The sequence below is a fragment of the Hyla sarda genome, chromosome 3 (assembly GCF_029499605.1).
Source record: "Hyla sarda isolate aHylSar1 chromosome 3, aHylSar1.hap1, whole genome shotgun sequence".
NCBI classification, from domain to species: Eukaryota; Metazoa; Chordata; class Amphibia; order Anura; family Hylidae; genus Hyla; species Hyla sarda.
The window spans coordinates 334281422-334298221 of NC_079191.1; the positions used below are offsets into that span (position 1 = coordinate 334281422).

A 16800-nucleotide genomic window follows, 5' to 3' on the forward strand; every position below is an offset into this window, starting at 1 on the left:
GGGAGAAAACAAATGATATACTCAACATGGAAATGTCAACACAAAGAAGGAAGTGGTGGAATTATAGAAATCACAGGATTTATAGACATGTTAATCATATGGAATGGAAACCTCATAAAACATCTTGATTTATTCTTATAAGTACCACATGCATAACTGTATGCACTTTCTCGCACCTTGTACATGCCTACCCCGTGATCTATAGCTTCTCCCCTATCATATTGATGAGGGATAAGTTTAATTTCACTGGAGTACTACTTTAAGGTCTGTAGTTTAAGTAACCTCAATGGTGACTGAAAATCAAAGCAAAACTGGCTTAGTTGTCCATAGAAAGCAATCATAGCACAGCTTTCAGTTTCAAGAGCCAATTATGAAATGTGCTTACATAGTGTGATGTATAAGAGCCACATCAAGGCAAGAATAAGATTTTTGCATGTTAGAATTTGTAAGAACTGGGTCTGTTGTGACAGTACAGCAAAACCTATACATTTGGTAAATGTGCTCTGCATGGAACTGCATTTCAAGGTTGGTGAAGCAATGCAAAACCGCCCAGGTGTTTGTTATAGGAAAAGTCCATTTCTGGACTCGTGCACTGGACCATTATGAGATTAGACATCATTGTGACTAGCTCCTGTCAGGGACCTATATAAAGCTACAAAAAGCTACTTTTCCCTCAAATAAATCGATTGAAAACCTACTGGCAGTGAATAATACTTTTTCCCTGTGTCATTTACATTATTACGCATAACTTAGCCTGTTAAGGACGCAGGGCCTACAGGTGCACCCTTGTGTCCCGGTCCTTAAGGACGCAGGGCGTACCTGTAAGCCCTGGTCCCATTACCGGTGTTGGAAGTGTGCTTAAGAGCTGCGAACGCTTTAAACCCAGTGGGTCCAAACTGCTATCAGCAACCAGAACCCACGGTTAATGCCGGGCACTGCCGATGCCGGGCATTAACCCTTTAGACGCCGCAATGAAATGATTTCAACATCTAATCCAAAAGTAAAATTATCCCAGCAGCTCAGCTTTGCTGATGTCCCAATCAGCTGAGAGGACGGAAGGAGGGCCCTTACCTGCCTCCTCGCCATCCGATCGGTGGTCTGATGCTCCCAGCCAGCCATGCGCGTCGGAGCAGCAGAGCACCAATAACAGGACGGATTAGGACTTTACTCAAACGACGTTAAGTATGTCATCATTCATCCCTTGAACAACTACAACCATCATTGCATTGTCATTATACTTATTACTGTTATTTGGCAAGTGTTTCTATTTTGTTTGATCACAATTTATTTCCCCTGAGTGATCCCAAACTGTTTTTTTTTTTTTTTTTAACTTTCTCCTCCAAATGCTATAGCTCCCCCACCCTTTTTCACACCTGATAGCAATCCTCTGGCAATTTGCTGGCTTAGCCTAGTACTATATATTTGAGACAATAGGTCTGTTAGACCTAGGTCTTGAGACATTCAAATAAGCCATCTGAAACTGCCATCTAAAGTGCTTCTTAAGTGTGATATCAAGTATTATACCAGAATTGTACCAGAAGGGATCAAAAGGGAACTAACTCAACATTATAACTACAAAAGTAGGTCACTCTTTTCAGAAAAAACAAAAACAAACATGCACTCACTTATTACTTACATCATTGCGATACATTTTCTCTTCTATCCCCCACCGATGTCTCCGGTGGACTCTATATACATCTGTCCATGCCTCCTTCCCTCACCTATGTATTGCTCGCATGCACTGCTCACCATCATAAACCACTCAATCACCTCATTCCATGGTACAGCACAGAAGTCGCTTCATCACTTCACCCAGCCATCTGCTCTCCCTCTTCTTTCTTCTGCTTTTAGCTGCTGGAGACATTGCTCCTAACCCTGGCCCACCTTTCACTAATATTTGCTCTACACTACCTGCCTCTTGCGGAACCACTACAAACTTTAACTGCGCTCTCCTAAACTCTCGATCTGTGTGCAATAAGCTCACCCAGATTCATGACTTATTTCTCACTAATTCTCTTAATCTGCTGGCTCTCACAGAAACATGGATACAACCTTCTGACACTGCTTCTCTCGCTGCTTTATCTTATGGCGACCTTCACTTTTCCCATACCCCCAGATCTGACACCAGGCATGGTGGAGGAGGTGGGGTGCTTCTAGCCCCACAATGCACTTTTCAAGTCATTCCCCCATTACCTTCACTCACGTTTCCCTCTTTTGAGGTCCACACCCTCAGGCTCTTCTGCCCATTGTCTCTCAGAGTGGCGGTCATCTATCGTCCTCCTGGTTCTCCCCAAATGTTCCTGGATCATTTTGCCATCTGGCTCCCTCACTTTCTTTCCTCAGAAACACCTACACTCATCATGGGTGATTTTAATATCCCCATTGATACCACAATCTCCTCTTCTGCCTCTCGGCTTCTGTCTCTAACCTCCTCCTTTGCCCTTTGACATCTTACTGATTCTCCCACACACAAGGATGGGAATACACTGGACTTGATCTTCTCTAGACTTTGCTCTGTCTCTAAATTCACTAATTCTCCTTTTGAGCTCTCTGACCACAACCTTCTCTCTTTCTCTATCAGTAACTCCTATCCTCTTCCGGACACTCCAACCTTGTACACTTACAGAAACCTTTGTGCCATAAACACTAGTCCAATTTATAGACATTCTACAATCTTCACTATCACCAATCTCTTCTCTCTCCTGCCCTAATCTAGCAGCCAAACATTACCATGACACCCTAAAGTCTACCCTGGATCAAATGGCACCCTCTAAAACACGAACCTCCCGACACAGATGGCAGCAACCCTGGCACACGCTAACAATCCGCTTTCTCAGGCGATGCTCTAGGTGTGCTGAACGTCTGTGGAGGAAAACTAAGACTTCTTCAGACTATCTGCACTATAAATTCATGCTTAAATCCTATTACTCCGCTCTTCATCTCGCCAAACAAACTTATTTTACCTCCCTCATCTCCTCTCTAACAACCCAAAACGCCTTTTTGACACGTTCAACTCTCTCCTTCGTCCTAAAGTACAGACCCCAATCACTGATCTCTGTGCTGAAGACCTGGCCAAATACTTCAAAACTAAAATCGATAACATTCGTGATGAAATCCTCTCCAAGTCCACTAAAAGTTCTGATCCAATTCCCAGCCACGTCTCCTCTTCATCACTCTCAGTTTTTGAGCCTGTAACGGAGGATGAGGTTTCCAGGCTCCTCTCCTCCGCCCGCCACACTACCTGCTCCAGTGACCCCATGCCTTCACACCTCATCCAGTCTCTCTCTCCTATCAGCTGTCACCTAACTAAAATCTTTAACCTCTCTCTCTTCTGGGGTCTTTCCCTCCTCTTTCAGACACTCTATCATAACCCCACTATTGAAAAAAACATCTCTGGACCCATCCTGTGCAGCCAACTATCGACCCATGTCAAATCTCCCCTTTATCTCCAAACTCCTGGAACGCTTGGTCTACTCCCGCCTTATCTGCTATCTCTCCCGAGAACTCTCTCCTTGACCCCTTACAGTCTGGTTTCCGCTCCCTTCACTCCACAGAAACGGCCCTAACCAAAGTCACTAACGATCTTCTGACAGCCAAATTAAATGGCAATTTCCCTTTACTGATTCTCTTGAACCTCTCTGTGGCTTTTGATACTGTGGATCACCAACTCCTCCTCCTCAGTTGTCTCCGCTCCATCGGTCTCAAGGACTCTGCTCTCGCCTGGTTTTCCTCCTATCTCTCTGGCTGCTCCTTTAGCGTCTCGTTTTCTGGCTCTACTTCTTCTCCTCTTCCCCTTGCTGTCGGGGTTCCCCAGGGATCGGTCCTGGGTCCTCTACTCTTTTTTCACTCTACACATCCCCCATTGGAAAAACAATCAGTAGATTTGGTTTCCAGTACCACCTCTATGCTGATGACACCCAACTCTATACCTCTTCCTCCAACATCACCCCTGCACTCCTACAGAATACCAGTGACTGTCTCTCTGCGGTCTCAGACATCATGTCCTCTTTATACCTGAAACTAAATCTTTCGAAAACAGAACTTCTTGTTTTTTCTCCATAAACTGATACATTTACATTTCTGTATGTGGTACTACCATAACTCCCAGGCAGCAGGCTCGCTGTCTTGGAGTTATATTTGACTCTGATCTGTCTTTCACTCCCCATATTCAGTCCCTTTCACGTTCTTGTCACCTGCATCTCAAAAACATTTCCAGAATCCGCCCGTTTCTCACTACTGAAACTGCTAAAACTCTCATTATTGCTTTGATTCACTCCCACCTTGACTACTGTAACTCTTTACTAATAGGCCTTCCTTTCTCCAAACTCTCTCCACTCCAGTCCATCCTTAATGCCGCAGCCAGACTCCTCTTCTTCTCCAGCCGCTACACCGACGCCTCCTCCCTGTGACAGTCACTACATTGGTTACCAATTCAGTCCAGAATACAGTACAAAATCCTCAGTCTCACACACAAAGCTCTCCACAATGCTGCAGCTCCCTACATCTCCTCTCTCATCTCCGTCTACAATCTTACACGTTCTCTCCAATCTGCTAATGATCTCACACTAACATCTTCTATAATCCGAACTTCTCACTCCCGTCTCAAAGACTTCACTTGTGCTGCACCGGTTCTCTGGAATGCTATACCTCAATCCCTGAGACTCAACAACAACATCCATAGTTTCAAACGTGGCCTGAAAACACATCTCTTCAGACAGGCCTATAACATTCTTTAATTGGCCTCAACATATCCCCACACCTATTGTTTGAATAGTTATTGTGTAATATTATGTCTGATACTTGTCTTTGTTTGTACCCCATAATTGTAAGCGCTGCGGAATCTGTAGGCGCTCTATAAATAAAATGATTATTATTATTATTATTAACCAGATGGACCTACAGAATAAAGATGAGGTGTCATTTTTACCGAAAAGTACACTGCGTAGAAACGGAAGTCCCCAAAAGTTACAAAATGGCATTTGTTTGTTTTCTAATTTCACCCCTCAAATAAGTTTTTGTTATTTTTTCCACCGCAGATTGTTAGAAGTTATGTCATTACAAAATACAATTGGTGACACAAAAAACAAGGCCTTATATGAGTCTGTAGGTGCTAAGTTGAAAGTGTTAAGTTTTTTAGAAGGGGAGGAAGAAAAAACAAAAGTGCAAAAACTATAATTTGCTGGGTCCTTAAAGGAAATCTAAAAGAGACCCGAGTGCTGCAGGAAGATCTGCATATTTTACTAATGCAGATCACTGATAAAATGTTTGTCAGATTTACTTCCTGCATGTAAAATGCTGGTTAGAATTACAAAGTTCTTTTGGTTGAAAAAAGACCAGAGTCAATCAAGTTCAACCTATATACCTATTGTGTCTCTTCTTGGTTTAACTAGAGGAAGGCAAAACACCCTTATGAGGCTGATGCCAATTGCCCCATACCAGGGGGGATAATTCCTTTTCGACTCCAGAATAACTCCCTGGATTAACCTTCTATCCTTATAGATTTAGTATCCATAACCTGTAATGTTATTACTCTCAACTGAGTTGTTGCATCATTTGCGTCAAAATTAAGGCTGGGTTTACATATGCCAAACACCGGACATATGTAATCCTAGCCTAAAAGGGTGGTATATTTTAAGTAACAATATGTAACTATTATAGGACATTCAAGTAGTATTACCTAATGTAAAATATATGGGTTTCTGTTTTACTGGGGACATCATTCTAGACAAGATTTGTTTTAAATTTTATGGCGTGAAATAACTTAGGAATTACTCATGTCTTTTTTGTAAAATTACTCCGGACCATGAATGACCACTTTTTTTCTTTGTTTTTCAGCTGCCCATTGTGGAAAAGATCAGGACCATAGCTCAAAAAGTTTATGGTGCTGCAGATATAGAACTGTCCCCAAAAGCACAGTCAAAGATTGAGGTCTACACACAGCAGGTAAAATTAGCTATCCAGTGTGGATAACAGATATTAGATAATACAAATGTATTTGGTGTAAGGGCAGTAAGACATTATAGCTAAAGGATATAAAGCTCATAGTAACCAAGGACTAGCAAGCTGACCATTTTTATTAGTTTTCTTTTTTTTTTTTTCTTAAAATTTGTGCCTTCAGTATTAAAACTAATTTTCTTTTTTTTTATCTTAATATAATAACAAGACACAAATATAATTTGAGCTTAACTTGGAATGTGAACTTTGGGACCCTATATCATAGTTCATTTGCTTTTAAATTTAGTTTATATTACTACTTAGTGTAGGTAATATCCCAATTTCATAGATAAAGTTTTGTTGTTGTTGTTTTTTTAATTTTTTTTAATTTATAAACTAGTAATTTAAACTGTTACATTTGTATAAATCTTCATTATATTGAAACCCATTTGGTGATTTCTGTTGTCAGTTGGCTCAAATGACAGCTCAGTCCTTTAACAATGGATTCTAAGCTGACCAAGGACAATATCTACATGAAGTTTGTATATTCTTGTGCAGATCAGGTATAAAACTATAAATGATATATACGAATACCTGCCACCTTACAGTAGAAAGAAGTTTTTCCTGTTATGCACTAGCTCTTGTTTCAGTCAGTTAGTTCCCCATATGTTAATGGTTGAGAAGGTAAAGCGCTTACATTGGAGGCACAATCATTTTCTAATGTGGCTTGAACATGGTGTATGAACAGTTTTTCCTTTAAATTGTTTCTCCTGCAAGGAGCTCCCGCTCTCCGATGCACAAAGCAGGGTCGGCCTGGGCCCTCCATGCATCACTACGAGAGAGTCAGAGATACAAGAGTGCTGTACTTCCGGCTCCCCTTTAGAGAAAAATGGAGGGTGGGTGCCGACCTCCACTCCGTGCATGGGGAGAGTTGGAATGCCATGCAGGAGATCATAGGAAGTCCCAGTGGTCAAACCCCTGCGATCAGCCTCTTATTTAAGTTAGTTTTCCCTGCACAACCCCTTCAAGAAATTTTCTGAACAGTCTTTCCTGAAATATTCCAACCATTTTGCTGTCGTAGAGTCTCAAAATCTCACATAGCCTGCAGTTTTGTTTTAGACATAGATCTGGCAGTACACACTGCCTTTTGTTGTGTCCACACTCCCTTCTTACCCCATTTCATCTTTTTTCAGTGTTGGAGATATCTCCAAGAAGAGTAAGGATGATGTATGCGATAGATAAGATTGTGGACAAAGCAAAATGCAAGCATAAGCTTTTAGGATGAACAAAATGCACATGTATAGATAGGAAAGAGAGTAAACAGAGCTGTGTATGAGTATACAGAGAAAATAGAGGACCCAGGGAGAGACACTGGAACCAAATACAAGCATCAGTGTCAGCACAAGGGAGATCCTTACAGGTAGAAGACATCCGTACAGATTTGACGGTGTACTTGAAAGTTATAAGGGCAGAAACCTAATGGATACACATACGGATATCTGTGTGTATTACAGGGAGACCACACCCACATGAGAACCTAGACGTTAGTACAATTGTTTTCAATTAAATGGCCACTGCCATCATGCAAAGCTTTTGACTTAGGGAAGGTCAAAAGTTTTGATTGGCAGGCCTCTCGAGTGTCAAAACCTCTGACGATCAGGAGAACCAGCAGGAAGAAGTTCGCACGTCCTCTCCCGTCTTTGGCACGTGTTGAGGCAAACTCTCCATGTAAGTCCATGAGAGTGTCTTGATTCAGTGACACAGGGTGGGGTAGGGGCAGCTGTGGCAGTGAGAGGAGCACTCCTCATTGTGGACTTCTCCCGACTCGTTCTACTGATTGGCGGGGGTCTGAACACTCAGACCCCCGCCAATCAAATCTTTTGATATGCTGCTAGGACATGTCAAAAGTTTTGCGTAATGACAGGTATTCTTTAAGGGGACCACTAATTTATGTGAAAATCTTTTTTCCTTATAAAATGACTCCATAGCTTTTAAATTGTACGGTAAGTTTATTTAGCCACATTAAAAGAGCACAACATGGTAGCCTGTGTAGGTAATGGTCATAGCAGATTTTTTTAAAACCTTTTCATCTTATCTTTGTGCTGGTTCTAACTTCATTAAATATTTACTTTTTACTCAGGGATTTAATAAACTTCCAATCTGCATGGCTAAGACACATCTGTCTTTATCACATCAGTCTGATAAGAAAGGGGTGCCTACAGGCTTCATTCTACCCATAAGTGATGTCCGAGCTAGCATTGGTGCTGGCTTCATATATCCACTAGTGGGAACTGTAAGTATTGTGTACTACAAAATTGTATTGGCTTGTTTTTCTTTCTTTTTTTTTAATTCTTTTGGTTTGTATGACACTTTGGTATTAGTGAATACTAATGCAGACAAAACTTTTTTCCCTATTGTAGTTAAAGGAAAACTGTCACCAAGTTCACCCACACTAAACCCAATACATTGGGTTATAGTGTGGTTGAACAGGAGTCCATACATCCCGACACACTGTGCTCAGGGGGAAAATTAATATGCCAACAAGGGGGGCAGGCTAAGGCCCCTTCCTCCGGAACCCAAAGCAAGGCTGCCGGCGGGGACCTGCCTTCAGAGCACAAGTGAGGGGCAAATAGCGGAACTTTAGCGGACAACAACTCGGCGACAAGAAAGCATAAAAAAAGTAAGTGACCCATGTATGGACTCCTGTTCACCCACACTATAACCCAGTGTATTGGGTTTAGTTTGACTGAACTTGGTGACAGTTTTCCTTTAATGGATGCAATTATTATGCTGTGGTGGAACACTGGAACCCCAAAGTTATTATACAAGCAGATGCAGATAGGACAACAGTTGGACCCCTTATGCACCTATTGAACCAAATTGAAATTGCAGAGAGCATGGCCTTAAAGAGGGTTTGCTATTAAAACTGTGACATAGCTTGGATCTATTTTCTTCCTCCTCATTTGTAAACTTATTCTTTGTCTTGACCTTTCAACCAACTCTTGTAGTCTTTCACATCCTGCAGCGACAGTGACCAGAACTGTCCTATTAATATTTTTATTCCCTGAGTTGTTTAGGCTGCAGAGACTAAGCAATAGCTGTAAAAGTATTCTTCTTTAAGATGGGATGGCTGTTGGAGCTTGGTAAAGTTGGACCGAGTAACCTTATATAATATTATTTGCAGGCATATTATTTTGATAATTGTAACACACATTGGTGCCTAAACCTGTCCCACCAAAAAAAAAAAAAAAAAAAAAAAAAAAAAAAATATATATATATATATATATATATATATATATATATATATATATATATAAAATCTTCAACTACTTTTTTACTTTAGGATAAGCTGTTGTGTTTTTACTTAAGGAAAAGCACTGTTTCTTTCTATTATGGAAGTTGAATGGGTATTTTTCACCAGTTTTCCCCTCTTTATTCCCAATTGTCTCTGAGCTAGTTAGTAGAGACTAGTTGCTATGATTTCTCCCATACACTGTACACATCCTGAAGAGGGGACACTGCTTCCGTGTATCTCTATAGCACACCTTTAGAAGCAGCAGCATGGAAGACATTATGGAGCAGTACTGAGCCCTGTAAGCTTTGAATCCAGTGCTGCAGCCACATCTCTGTGTCTCTTTGCTTGTCACTTAATAGCCCCTTTCCTTCCTCTTACTTTCTTCATAGGGTTCTGTGGACAGCCTGTCATGTGACCCCTCTAGATAGTCCATCTGTTGTCTCAAGAAAAGAGATGAAAAAACTTTTTTTTTTTTTTTTTTAAATAACATTTGTTACAAAGTTTCACTGTTGCTTTACGCGGCTTGTTTGGTGACTAAACAAAAATCAGTTGTCTGGGAACCCCAACTAATTTTCGTCACCTACATTTCTAGCAGTAAAAGAGTTAAGACTATAATGCTGCTGAAGAACATATTTGTAAGCAGGAAAGGCTTCCAGTTTGAGTGCTCTGTCTTTTTATACTTCTACATAAATGGATCTGCCTTATGCTAAGTATTCTACATTCAGTCAGCTATCATAGGAGGATATGAGATTGGGGTAAAACATAGAAATTACTTTGTATGACGCATTGTATTTTCCCCATCCGCTGTCTCTTCTTTATACTATTTGCATGGACCTCTGACCTAATTTCCTATTGTCCATCTATACATAGAAAGGTCCCATAGCTACGCTTATGTCCAGCTGTTAAGACTCTTTATTTCCGCATGAGCTCTTCTGCTGTGTTATCTCACCCACCCAGATCTCGTTCTGTAGGCTTTCTGCCTCACGTACACCAAGCAGGGATGGTTGGCTGGGTTTCTGTATGATCATCCTTAAGAACAATGATGTATTTGAAAAGGGAAGTAGTTTCAGAACAAAAAGGTTCCTGGAATTCAGGAAGACTTGTCACATGGAAATAGCTTTCCCTGTGCTTGTTCCGGAAAAAAGATTTCATTCAAAAGTATGGTAACATGCAGATCGCGTGAAGTCACTTACCTTGTCACTGTTGTGAAATTTCCTTGCCTGCATGGAGGACTTTTCTTTTTGTTTTATTAGGTTAACAGAAAAAGATCTTTTATTTAGATGACTCTTACAGAATGTTCCCTTCTTCCATATCAGATAAGGTGTAGGAATGTAGTGACACATCCAGGAATATGACACACTCAGGTATATGACAAATAATTCACTAAAAGCCAGCCATGCCAGTGCCTGTAACATATTTTCAGCCTGCTAAGTAAACTTGCAAGTCGGAATCAGTCACTATTTATAGGAAATGGCTGTTTCGATGTGATGCAACACAGAAGTATAAGTATACAGAGGATTCACCTTCAACTACATGCTGAACATATTTAAAGTGTACCTGTCGTCAACAAAAACTTTTAACATAATGTAGATAATATAACATGTATATTTGTAATATACATTGGTTAAAAAATGCGTCTATTTTTGTTTCTGCAGCTATTGTCTGTGTGTTTCTATGAGGAGTCCAAATACAGGAAGTGAGGGTGGACAAGCAGGGCTCTGTGCAGTGAGAAAAAGCAGGACAGTGTGCACTGAAGCTCTATAACATGCTCCCGGCTGATACATCAGGTTGATTGACAAGCCAGGAGTCTGCACACAGGGATGTGGAATTCCTGATGCCCTGAACTAGCAGTTTTGGGCGCCGGGCAGGGGAAATTGTCCGGCCCTTAGCCCGGCTTCGGGCAAGCAGGGCCGGACCTGACAAGCGTGGCGGCGATCTGCAGTCTGTATGGAGCGGGCTGCCGACTCCTGCCCGCTCCATACTCTGCAGCCTATGTCCTCCGAAGCAGAGCAGGGGAGATGAGAAGCTGTGTATTTGTCTTCTCTCCCCTGCTCTGCAGACATGCGGGGGGAGATGAGGGGGCGTGGCTTCTTGCTCCCCGTGCAGACCTGTGTCCTCTGCCTTCACTCCCCCCAGCTGTAGCTTCGGAGAGCTGAGGGGAGGAGGCACGTCTGCACGGGGAGATGCAAAGGCGCTCTGCAGTATGTATGGCGCGGGCTCCGGATTCCTGCCCGCTCCATACTCTGCAGCCCCTGGCTGTCCTCAGTAGCCGGGGGCCGCCGCTAATAGCCAGCATGCGGCGATCGCAGCGGCTGGCTTTTAACCCTTTAGATCGCTGACAGCGGCGTCTAAAGGGAAATGTGAATGCTCCCTGGTGGGCTAGTGGGGTGGATCGCCCCCGCGCAGCACGATCGCGGGGGGGGAGATCCACTATAGAGGTAGCCGGAGGGCTTACCTCTGTTCCCTGCTGTCCCGGTCTGTCATTGATAGATCCTGGCTCGACCAGGCTCTATCAATGGATCACAGAGTACACAGATTAATGGAGTTCAATAGAACTCTATTCATCTGTATGAGGAATCTAATGATTCCTCATAAGTGTAATAAAGTGTTAAAAAAAAAAAGTTGTAATAAAAGTTTGAAAGACACACATTAACCCAGTGGTCTTCAAACTGTGGCCCTCCAGATGTTACAAAACTACAATTCCCAGCATGCCAGGACAACCGTTGGCTGTCCGGGCATGCTGGGAGTTGTAGTTTTGCAACATCTGGAGGGCCACAGTTTGAAGACGACTGTATTAACCCCTTCCATGTTAAAAGTTCAAATCACCCCCTTTTCCTATATAAAAACATGTAAATATAATAAAAATAAACATATTTGGTATCGCTTTGTGCGTAATTGTACAACCTATTAAAATATAACATTATGTATCCCGTACGGTAAATGTACAAAAAATACCAAACCACAGAATTGCAATTTTTATAATATCCCAGAAAAAAAAGTTAAAAAGGGATTAAAAAGTCAGATCAATACCAAAATGGTACCGATACAAAAAACAGATTATGACGCAAAAAATGAGCCCTCATACAGCCTGGTATGCGGAAAAAAATAAAGCTACAGGGGTTAAAAAAATGGCAATTAAAAAAATTAGAAAAAGTCCAGAATTAGTAAAACATGACGTAAACTATACAAATCTGGTATTGCTGTAATCAGGCGGCCTAAAGTATGAAACTAACATGTTACCTCAACCACAGGTTAAATGGCGCAGAAAAGAAAACCACCAAATCTGCTAAATTATCTTTTACTATTTCAATTTAACTTCCCTAAATATATATATATATATATATTATTTTTTTTGGTTCAGAGAATATGTTATTGAAAAATGTAAAGGTATCCTTATAGTAGATAGTTATGGCTATTATAGGGCGAGGAGGAAAAAATGAGAGCGTAAAAGCGCCCTGCTTATCCTACCCTCACTTCCTGTATTTGGACTCGTCATAGAGACACACAGACAATAGCTGCAGGGACAGGACAGCGTTTTTTCACCCAAAAATATACACAATTTATAATCAATGTATATTACAAATACACATAATTGTATTATCTACATTATATAAAAAAGTTTTTGTTTACGACAAAAATGGTAAAATAGCATTCCAAGGCAGTTTATTCATTCGTTTTTTTTTTTTGTTTTTTTTTGTTTTTTCTTTTTTCTTGCAACATTTTTACTTTTGTCCATGTACTGTGTTTAGTATTGGAGTTCAGCCTCATTTACTTAAATGGGGATAAGCTGTAATATTAAAGTCAGCGCTACACTGTACAACTTCAGTACATACGTTCTTACCCCATTTTCACAGGATAAGGGATAAGTTTCTGATCATGGGCAGTCTGACCGCTGAGATCCCCCCCCCCCCCTGGCTCTCCTCTTGCACAGAGCAAGCTCCGCTCTGTGCACTGGATTTTTGTTTCCAGTGATTGGCCAAAGGATTGGCTGATCTTGGCAGAAGGGAAAATACAGGAAATCGGGGATATAAAGAAGCTGAACTAGAGATGCAGGGGGCCTGGGGTAAGTAGGTATTTTAAGCAATATATTAAAACAATTGAATACTCATCTGATTAAACCACATTTTTTGGAAAAAATATAGCTTTTCAGTTTTTTGCTTTTATTTTTCATACCATCTTCACAAATATAGATAGGGTAGGCTTCAGCAGAAACAGCCAGCTCAACGTGGCGCTGATGAAACTCATGTAGGCACAACAAGGATAAATGAAACACAGCTTTACTACCAGGATGCACCGCGTTTCGCTGCGCTTGCGCAGCGAAACGCGTTGCATCCTGGTATTAAAGCTGTGTTTCTGGTATTAAAGCTGTGTTTCCATCCTGGTATTAAAGCTGTGTTTGCATCCTGGTATTAAAGCTGTGTTTGCATCCTGGTATTAAAGCTGTGTTTGCATCCTGGTATTAAAGCTGTGTTTCATTTATCCTTGCTGTGCATACCTGACTTTCATCAGCGCCTTGTTGAGCCGGCTGTTTCTGCTGAAGCCTACCCTATCCACAATTGCACTCCAGTCTGGGGGCAGCAGACGATTCCACTATTTACTATTGTGTGTTTACCATTGTTGTGTATGACGTTACACAACCTTTCAGGGTGAGCGGCTTTAATGCATTTCCTCTATATTTTATCTTACACTATGGAGTTTTCTCACCTTCATTTTTAGATTTGCACAATTAGGGGTAATTTACTAAAACTGCCTAATTCTTAGTGCGAACCTGACAGACTTCAAATGCTCCAGATTATATATTTTTTAAGAAACAAAAAGGTGCAGCACATTCTACATAAACTTAGCTGTATGCATGCTACTCCTAGGAAGGATTACTCACTTGGAAATAATCCAGAAAAAAAGCATAGAAGATCACAGCATACAGCCTTCACTTATTAACCACGTGTCCACGTTTCGACTCCTATTTACCTATAGAGTTGACTGTGCCATGAAAAGTAAATGCTTGTCAAATAAAGTAAGGCCAGCTCCTATCCCTATTCCGCTATGCCTGTACTGGTTTTACATTTTTTTTTTAACTTTAGTAATTAAGACAAAACAGTGCTACACTCTTCCGATTTAATCTTATTTTTATTAAGTTTATCAGTTTAAGTACAAAAAATACAATAAGAGAAAAGGAGAGAAAACATTTTTTACAATATTGAGTAGATGAGAGAGAAAAGAAAAAAAAAAAGAAAACAATTAAAAAAAATCCAATGATCAGATAACTATCCGAACTCAACTGCTTAACCTCAGCCATTGACCAATGGGCTATTAATCTTCTCACCTATCCTATATATACCAGGTGCCCAAACAGTATTACCCAAGACGAAAGAAGAAAGAAAAAAAGAAAGAATAGAAAAGGAAGAGAAAAAAAAGATCCAGAAAGACAGACCCTCACAAATCAAATCCCCTCTCCCTCTGATTCCACAAATACCATCCAGTCGACCCAGATTTTTTCATATGACTCTCCTTTTTCCTGTGCCAGCGCTATCCACTCCTCAGCTCTCCTAATATCTGATACTTCTTCAGTATCCCTCCCCCAGTATCTCGGGATTATCATTATAGCAGCCTCCCCCCCAAAAATCTAAGATTCCCATTTTGTAAGATCTCATTGAACCAGGTAGGTGCGTCAGTAGCGCTATCTGAGGGGTGTTCTCTATCCTACTTGCAGTAATTTCCCTATACACCCCAAATATTCTATGCCAAAAGGTCTTAATTCTTGGGCATTCCCACCAAACGTGTACTATAGTCCCTCTCTCACTGTTACATCTCCAGCAAGTATCCGATTGATCTGGTGAGATTCTATGCATGGTTGTGGGGCATCTGTACCATTTGGAGATGATCTTATAATTTTTTTTCCTTGATGCTGAATGAGACCAACTTCTCATCTGAGAATGTACAGATCCCTTCTTTTCCCTGCTGAATTCTATCCCTAGTTCCTGTTCCCAGGTTGAAAAGAAAGACTCTCTACTCTCATTACTTAGAGATAGCAATAGCTGGTACACTCTTAACAACTGGCCGGGGGGAAGCTCCTATAGATAAGAACAATATATCGGCTTCCTTAAAGGGGTAGTCCAGTGGTGAAAAACCTATCCTAAGGATAGGGGATAAGTTTCAGATCGCGGGGGGTCTGACCGCTGGGCCATCTCCTGTACGGGGTCCCGGCTCACTGGCTAGATAGCGCGTGTTGACCACCGCACGAAGCGGCGGCCGACACGTACAGGAGATGGCGGGGGGGCCCCAGCAGTCTGACCCCCCCACGATCTGAAACTTATCCCCTATAGTTAGGATAGGGGATAAGTTTTTCACCACTGGATATCTCCTTTAAGGTCCTGACTTTAAGAAATGTCCAGATTCGCTCTTACAAGAGCTCCAATCTGGGCGTGTTCCAACCACGATATTTTCATGCTCGAAAATGTTTCTGTACAATTGTCAAAAGTGACCAGCCGGTCATCTATAAGTACATCTCTCAATCTGCTCAATTCTAAACCTATTCGCTGTAGAAATTTTTCTCTCTTATCTCCGGGTGGGAATGCCGGATTATCAAAAAACTGTCATACCCCTGGTCGGTGTGAATTTATATATTTTTCCAACTTCTATCCCAAACACATACAGCACTTTTCACCAGTAATGGCCGCCCATCTATCTGGTTTCTGTCCTCCTTCAATAACCAGGGGATTGCTCCCAGATTAATCGGGGACAGTGCAGACAAAATAGCTACCCACTTTTTAGTTTGTACTCGATGTGCCCAATCCAGCATAATTGTTATAACTGCAGCTTCCTGATATAACCGGATATCTGGTAATCCCACACCTCCCCTTTTTTTATTAAAGTTTTTATTAAAGTTTCTTTCTTAATTCTGGGTGTTCCCGTACCCCATATATATCTGGATATTTCCTGTTGTATCGTCCTGAAGTACTGCTCCGCCACAACAAAAATCGAACGTCTGAAACACGTATAAACATTTTGGAAGAGTATCCATCTTAATAACATTCATTCTGCCAAACCATGATATAACTCTATTTTGGTAAACTTGCAAATCCGTCACTATTCTCTTCTGTATTGGGATGTAATTCAGGGCAAACAGCTGATCTATTTTGGCTGGAATCTGAATTCCCAAATATGTTATGCTGTTTTCCCTCCAAGAGATAGAAAAATTATTTTTTATGCACCCCAGTTCATCTTCCGGTAATGTGATATTAAGCTCCTCTGTTTCCTGTAGGTTGGCCTTAAAATTTCTTAGCCGCCCAAATCTTTCTAGCTCCTAAATAATAGATGGAAGGAATGTCTTTGGTGCTGTTATAAACCGCAGCAGATCATCTGCATATAATGCCAATTTGTGATTGGTCTTCCCTATTGTTATACCCATAATATCAGGATTAGAATGCAGAGCTGATGCCAGATGTTCTATTGTCAAAATATAAAGCAGCGGTGAGAGTGGACATCCTTGTCTTATACCATTCCCAATATTAAACAATACCGCAAGAATGCCGTTTGCTCTCACACGCGCTGTGGGGTGAGTGTACAAAGCC

General features: G+C 41.2%; 1 protein-coding gene across 3 annotated transcripts in view; it reads left to right on the forward strand.

Moving 5' to 3' along the window:
• MTHFD1L (methylenetetrahydrofolate dehydrogenase (NADP+ dependent) 1 like) overlaps positions 1 to 16800 on the forward strand; it is a 249628-nt gene that overhangs the window by 175385 nt on the left and 57443 nt on the right. For all 3 annotated transcript variants that reach the window (XM_056567352.1, XM_056567354.1, XM_056567353.1), the window contains 2 exons: positions 5836 to 5943; positions 8075 to 8227. In XM_056567352.1, the coding sequence (XP_056423327.1) occupies positions 5836 to 5943; positions 8075 to 8227 (261 nt within the window). The remainder of the gene's footprint in view (positions 1 to 5835; positions 5944 to 8074; positions 8228 to 16800) is intronic.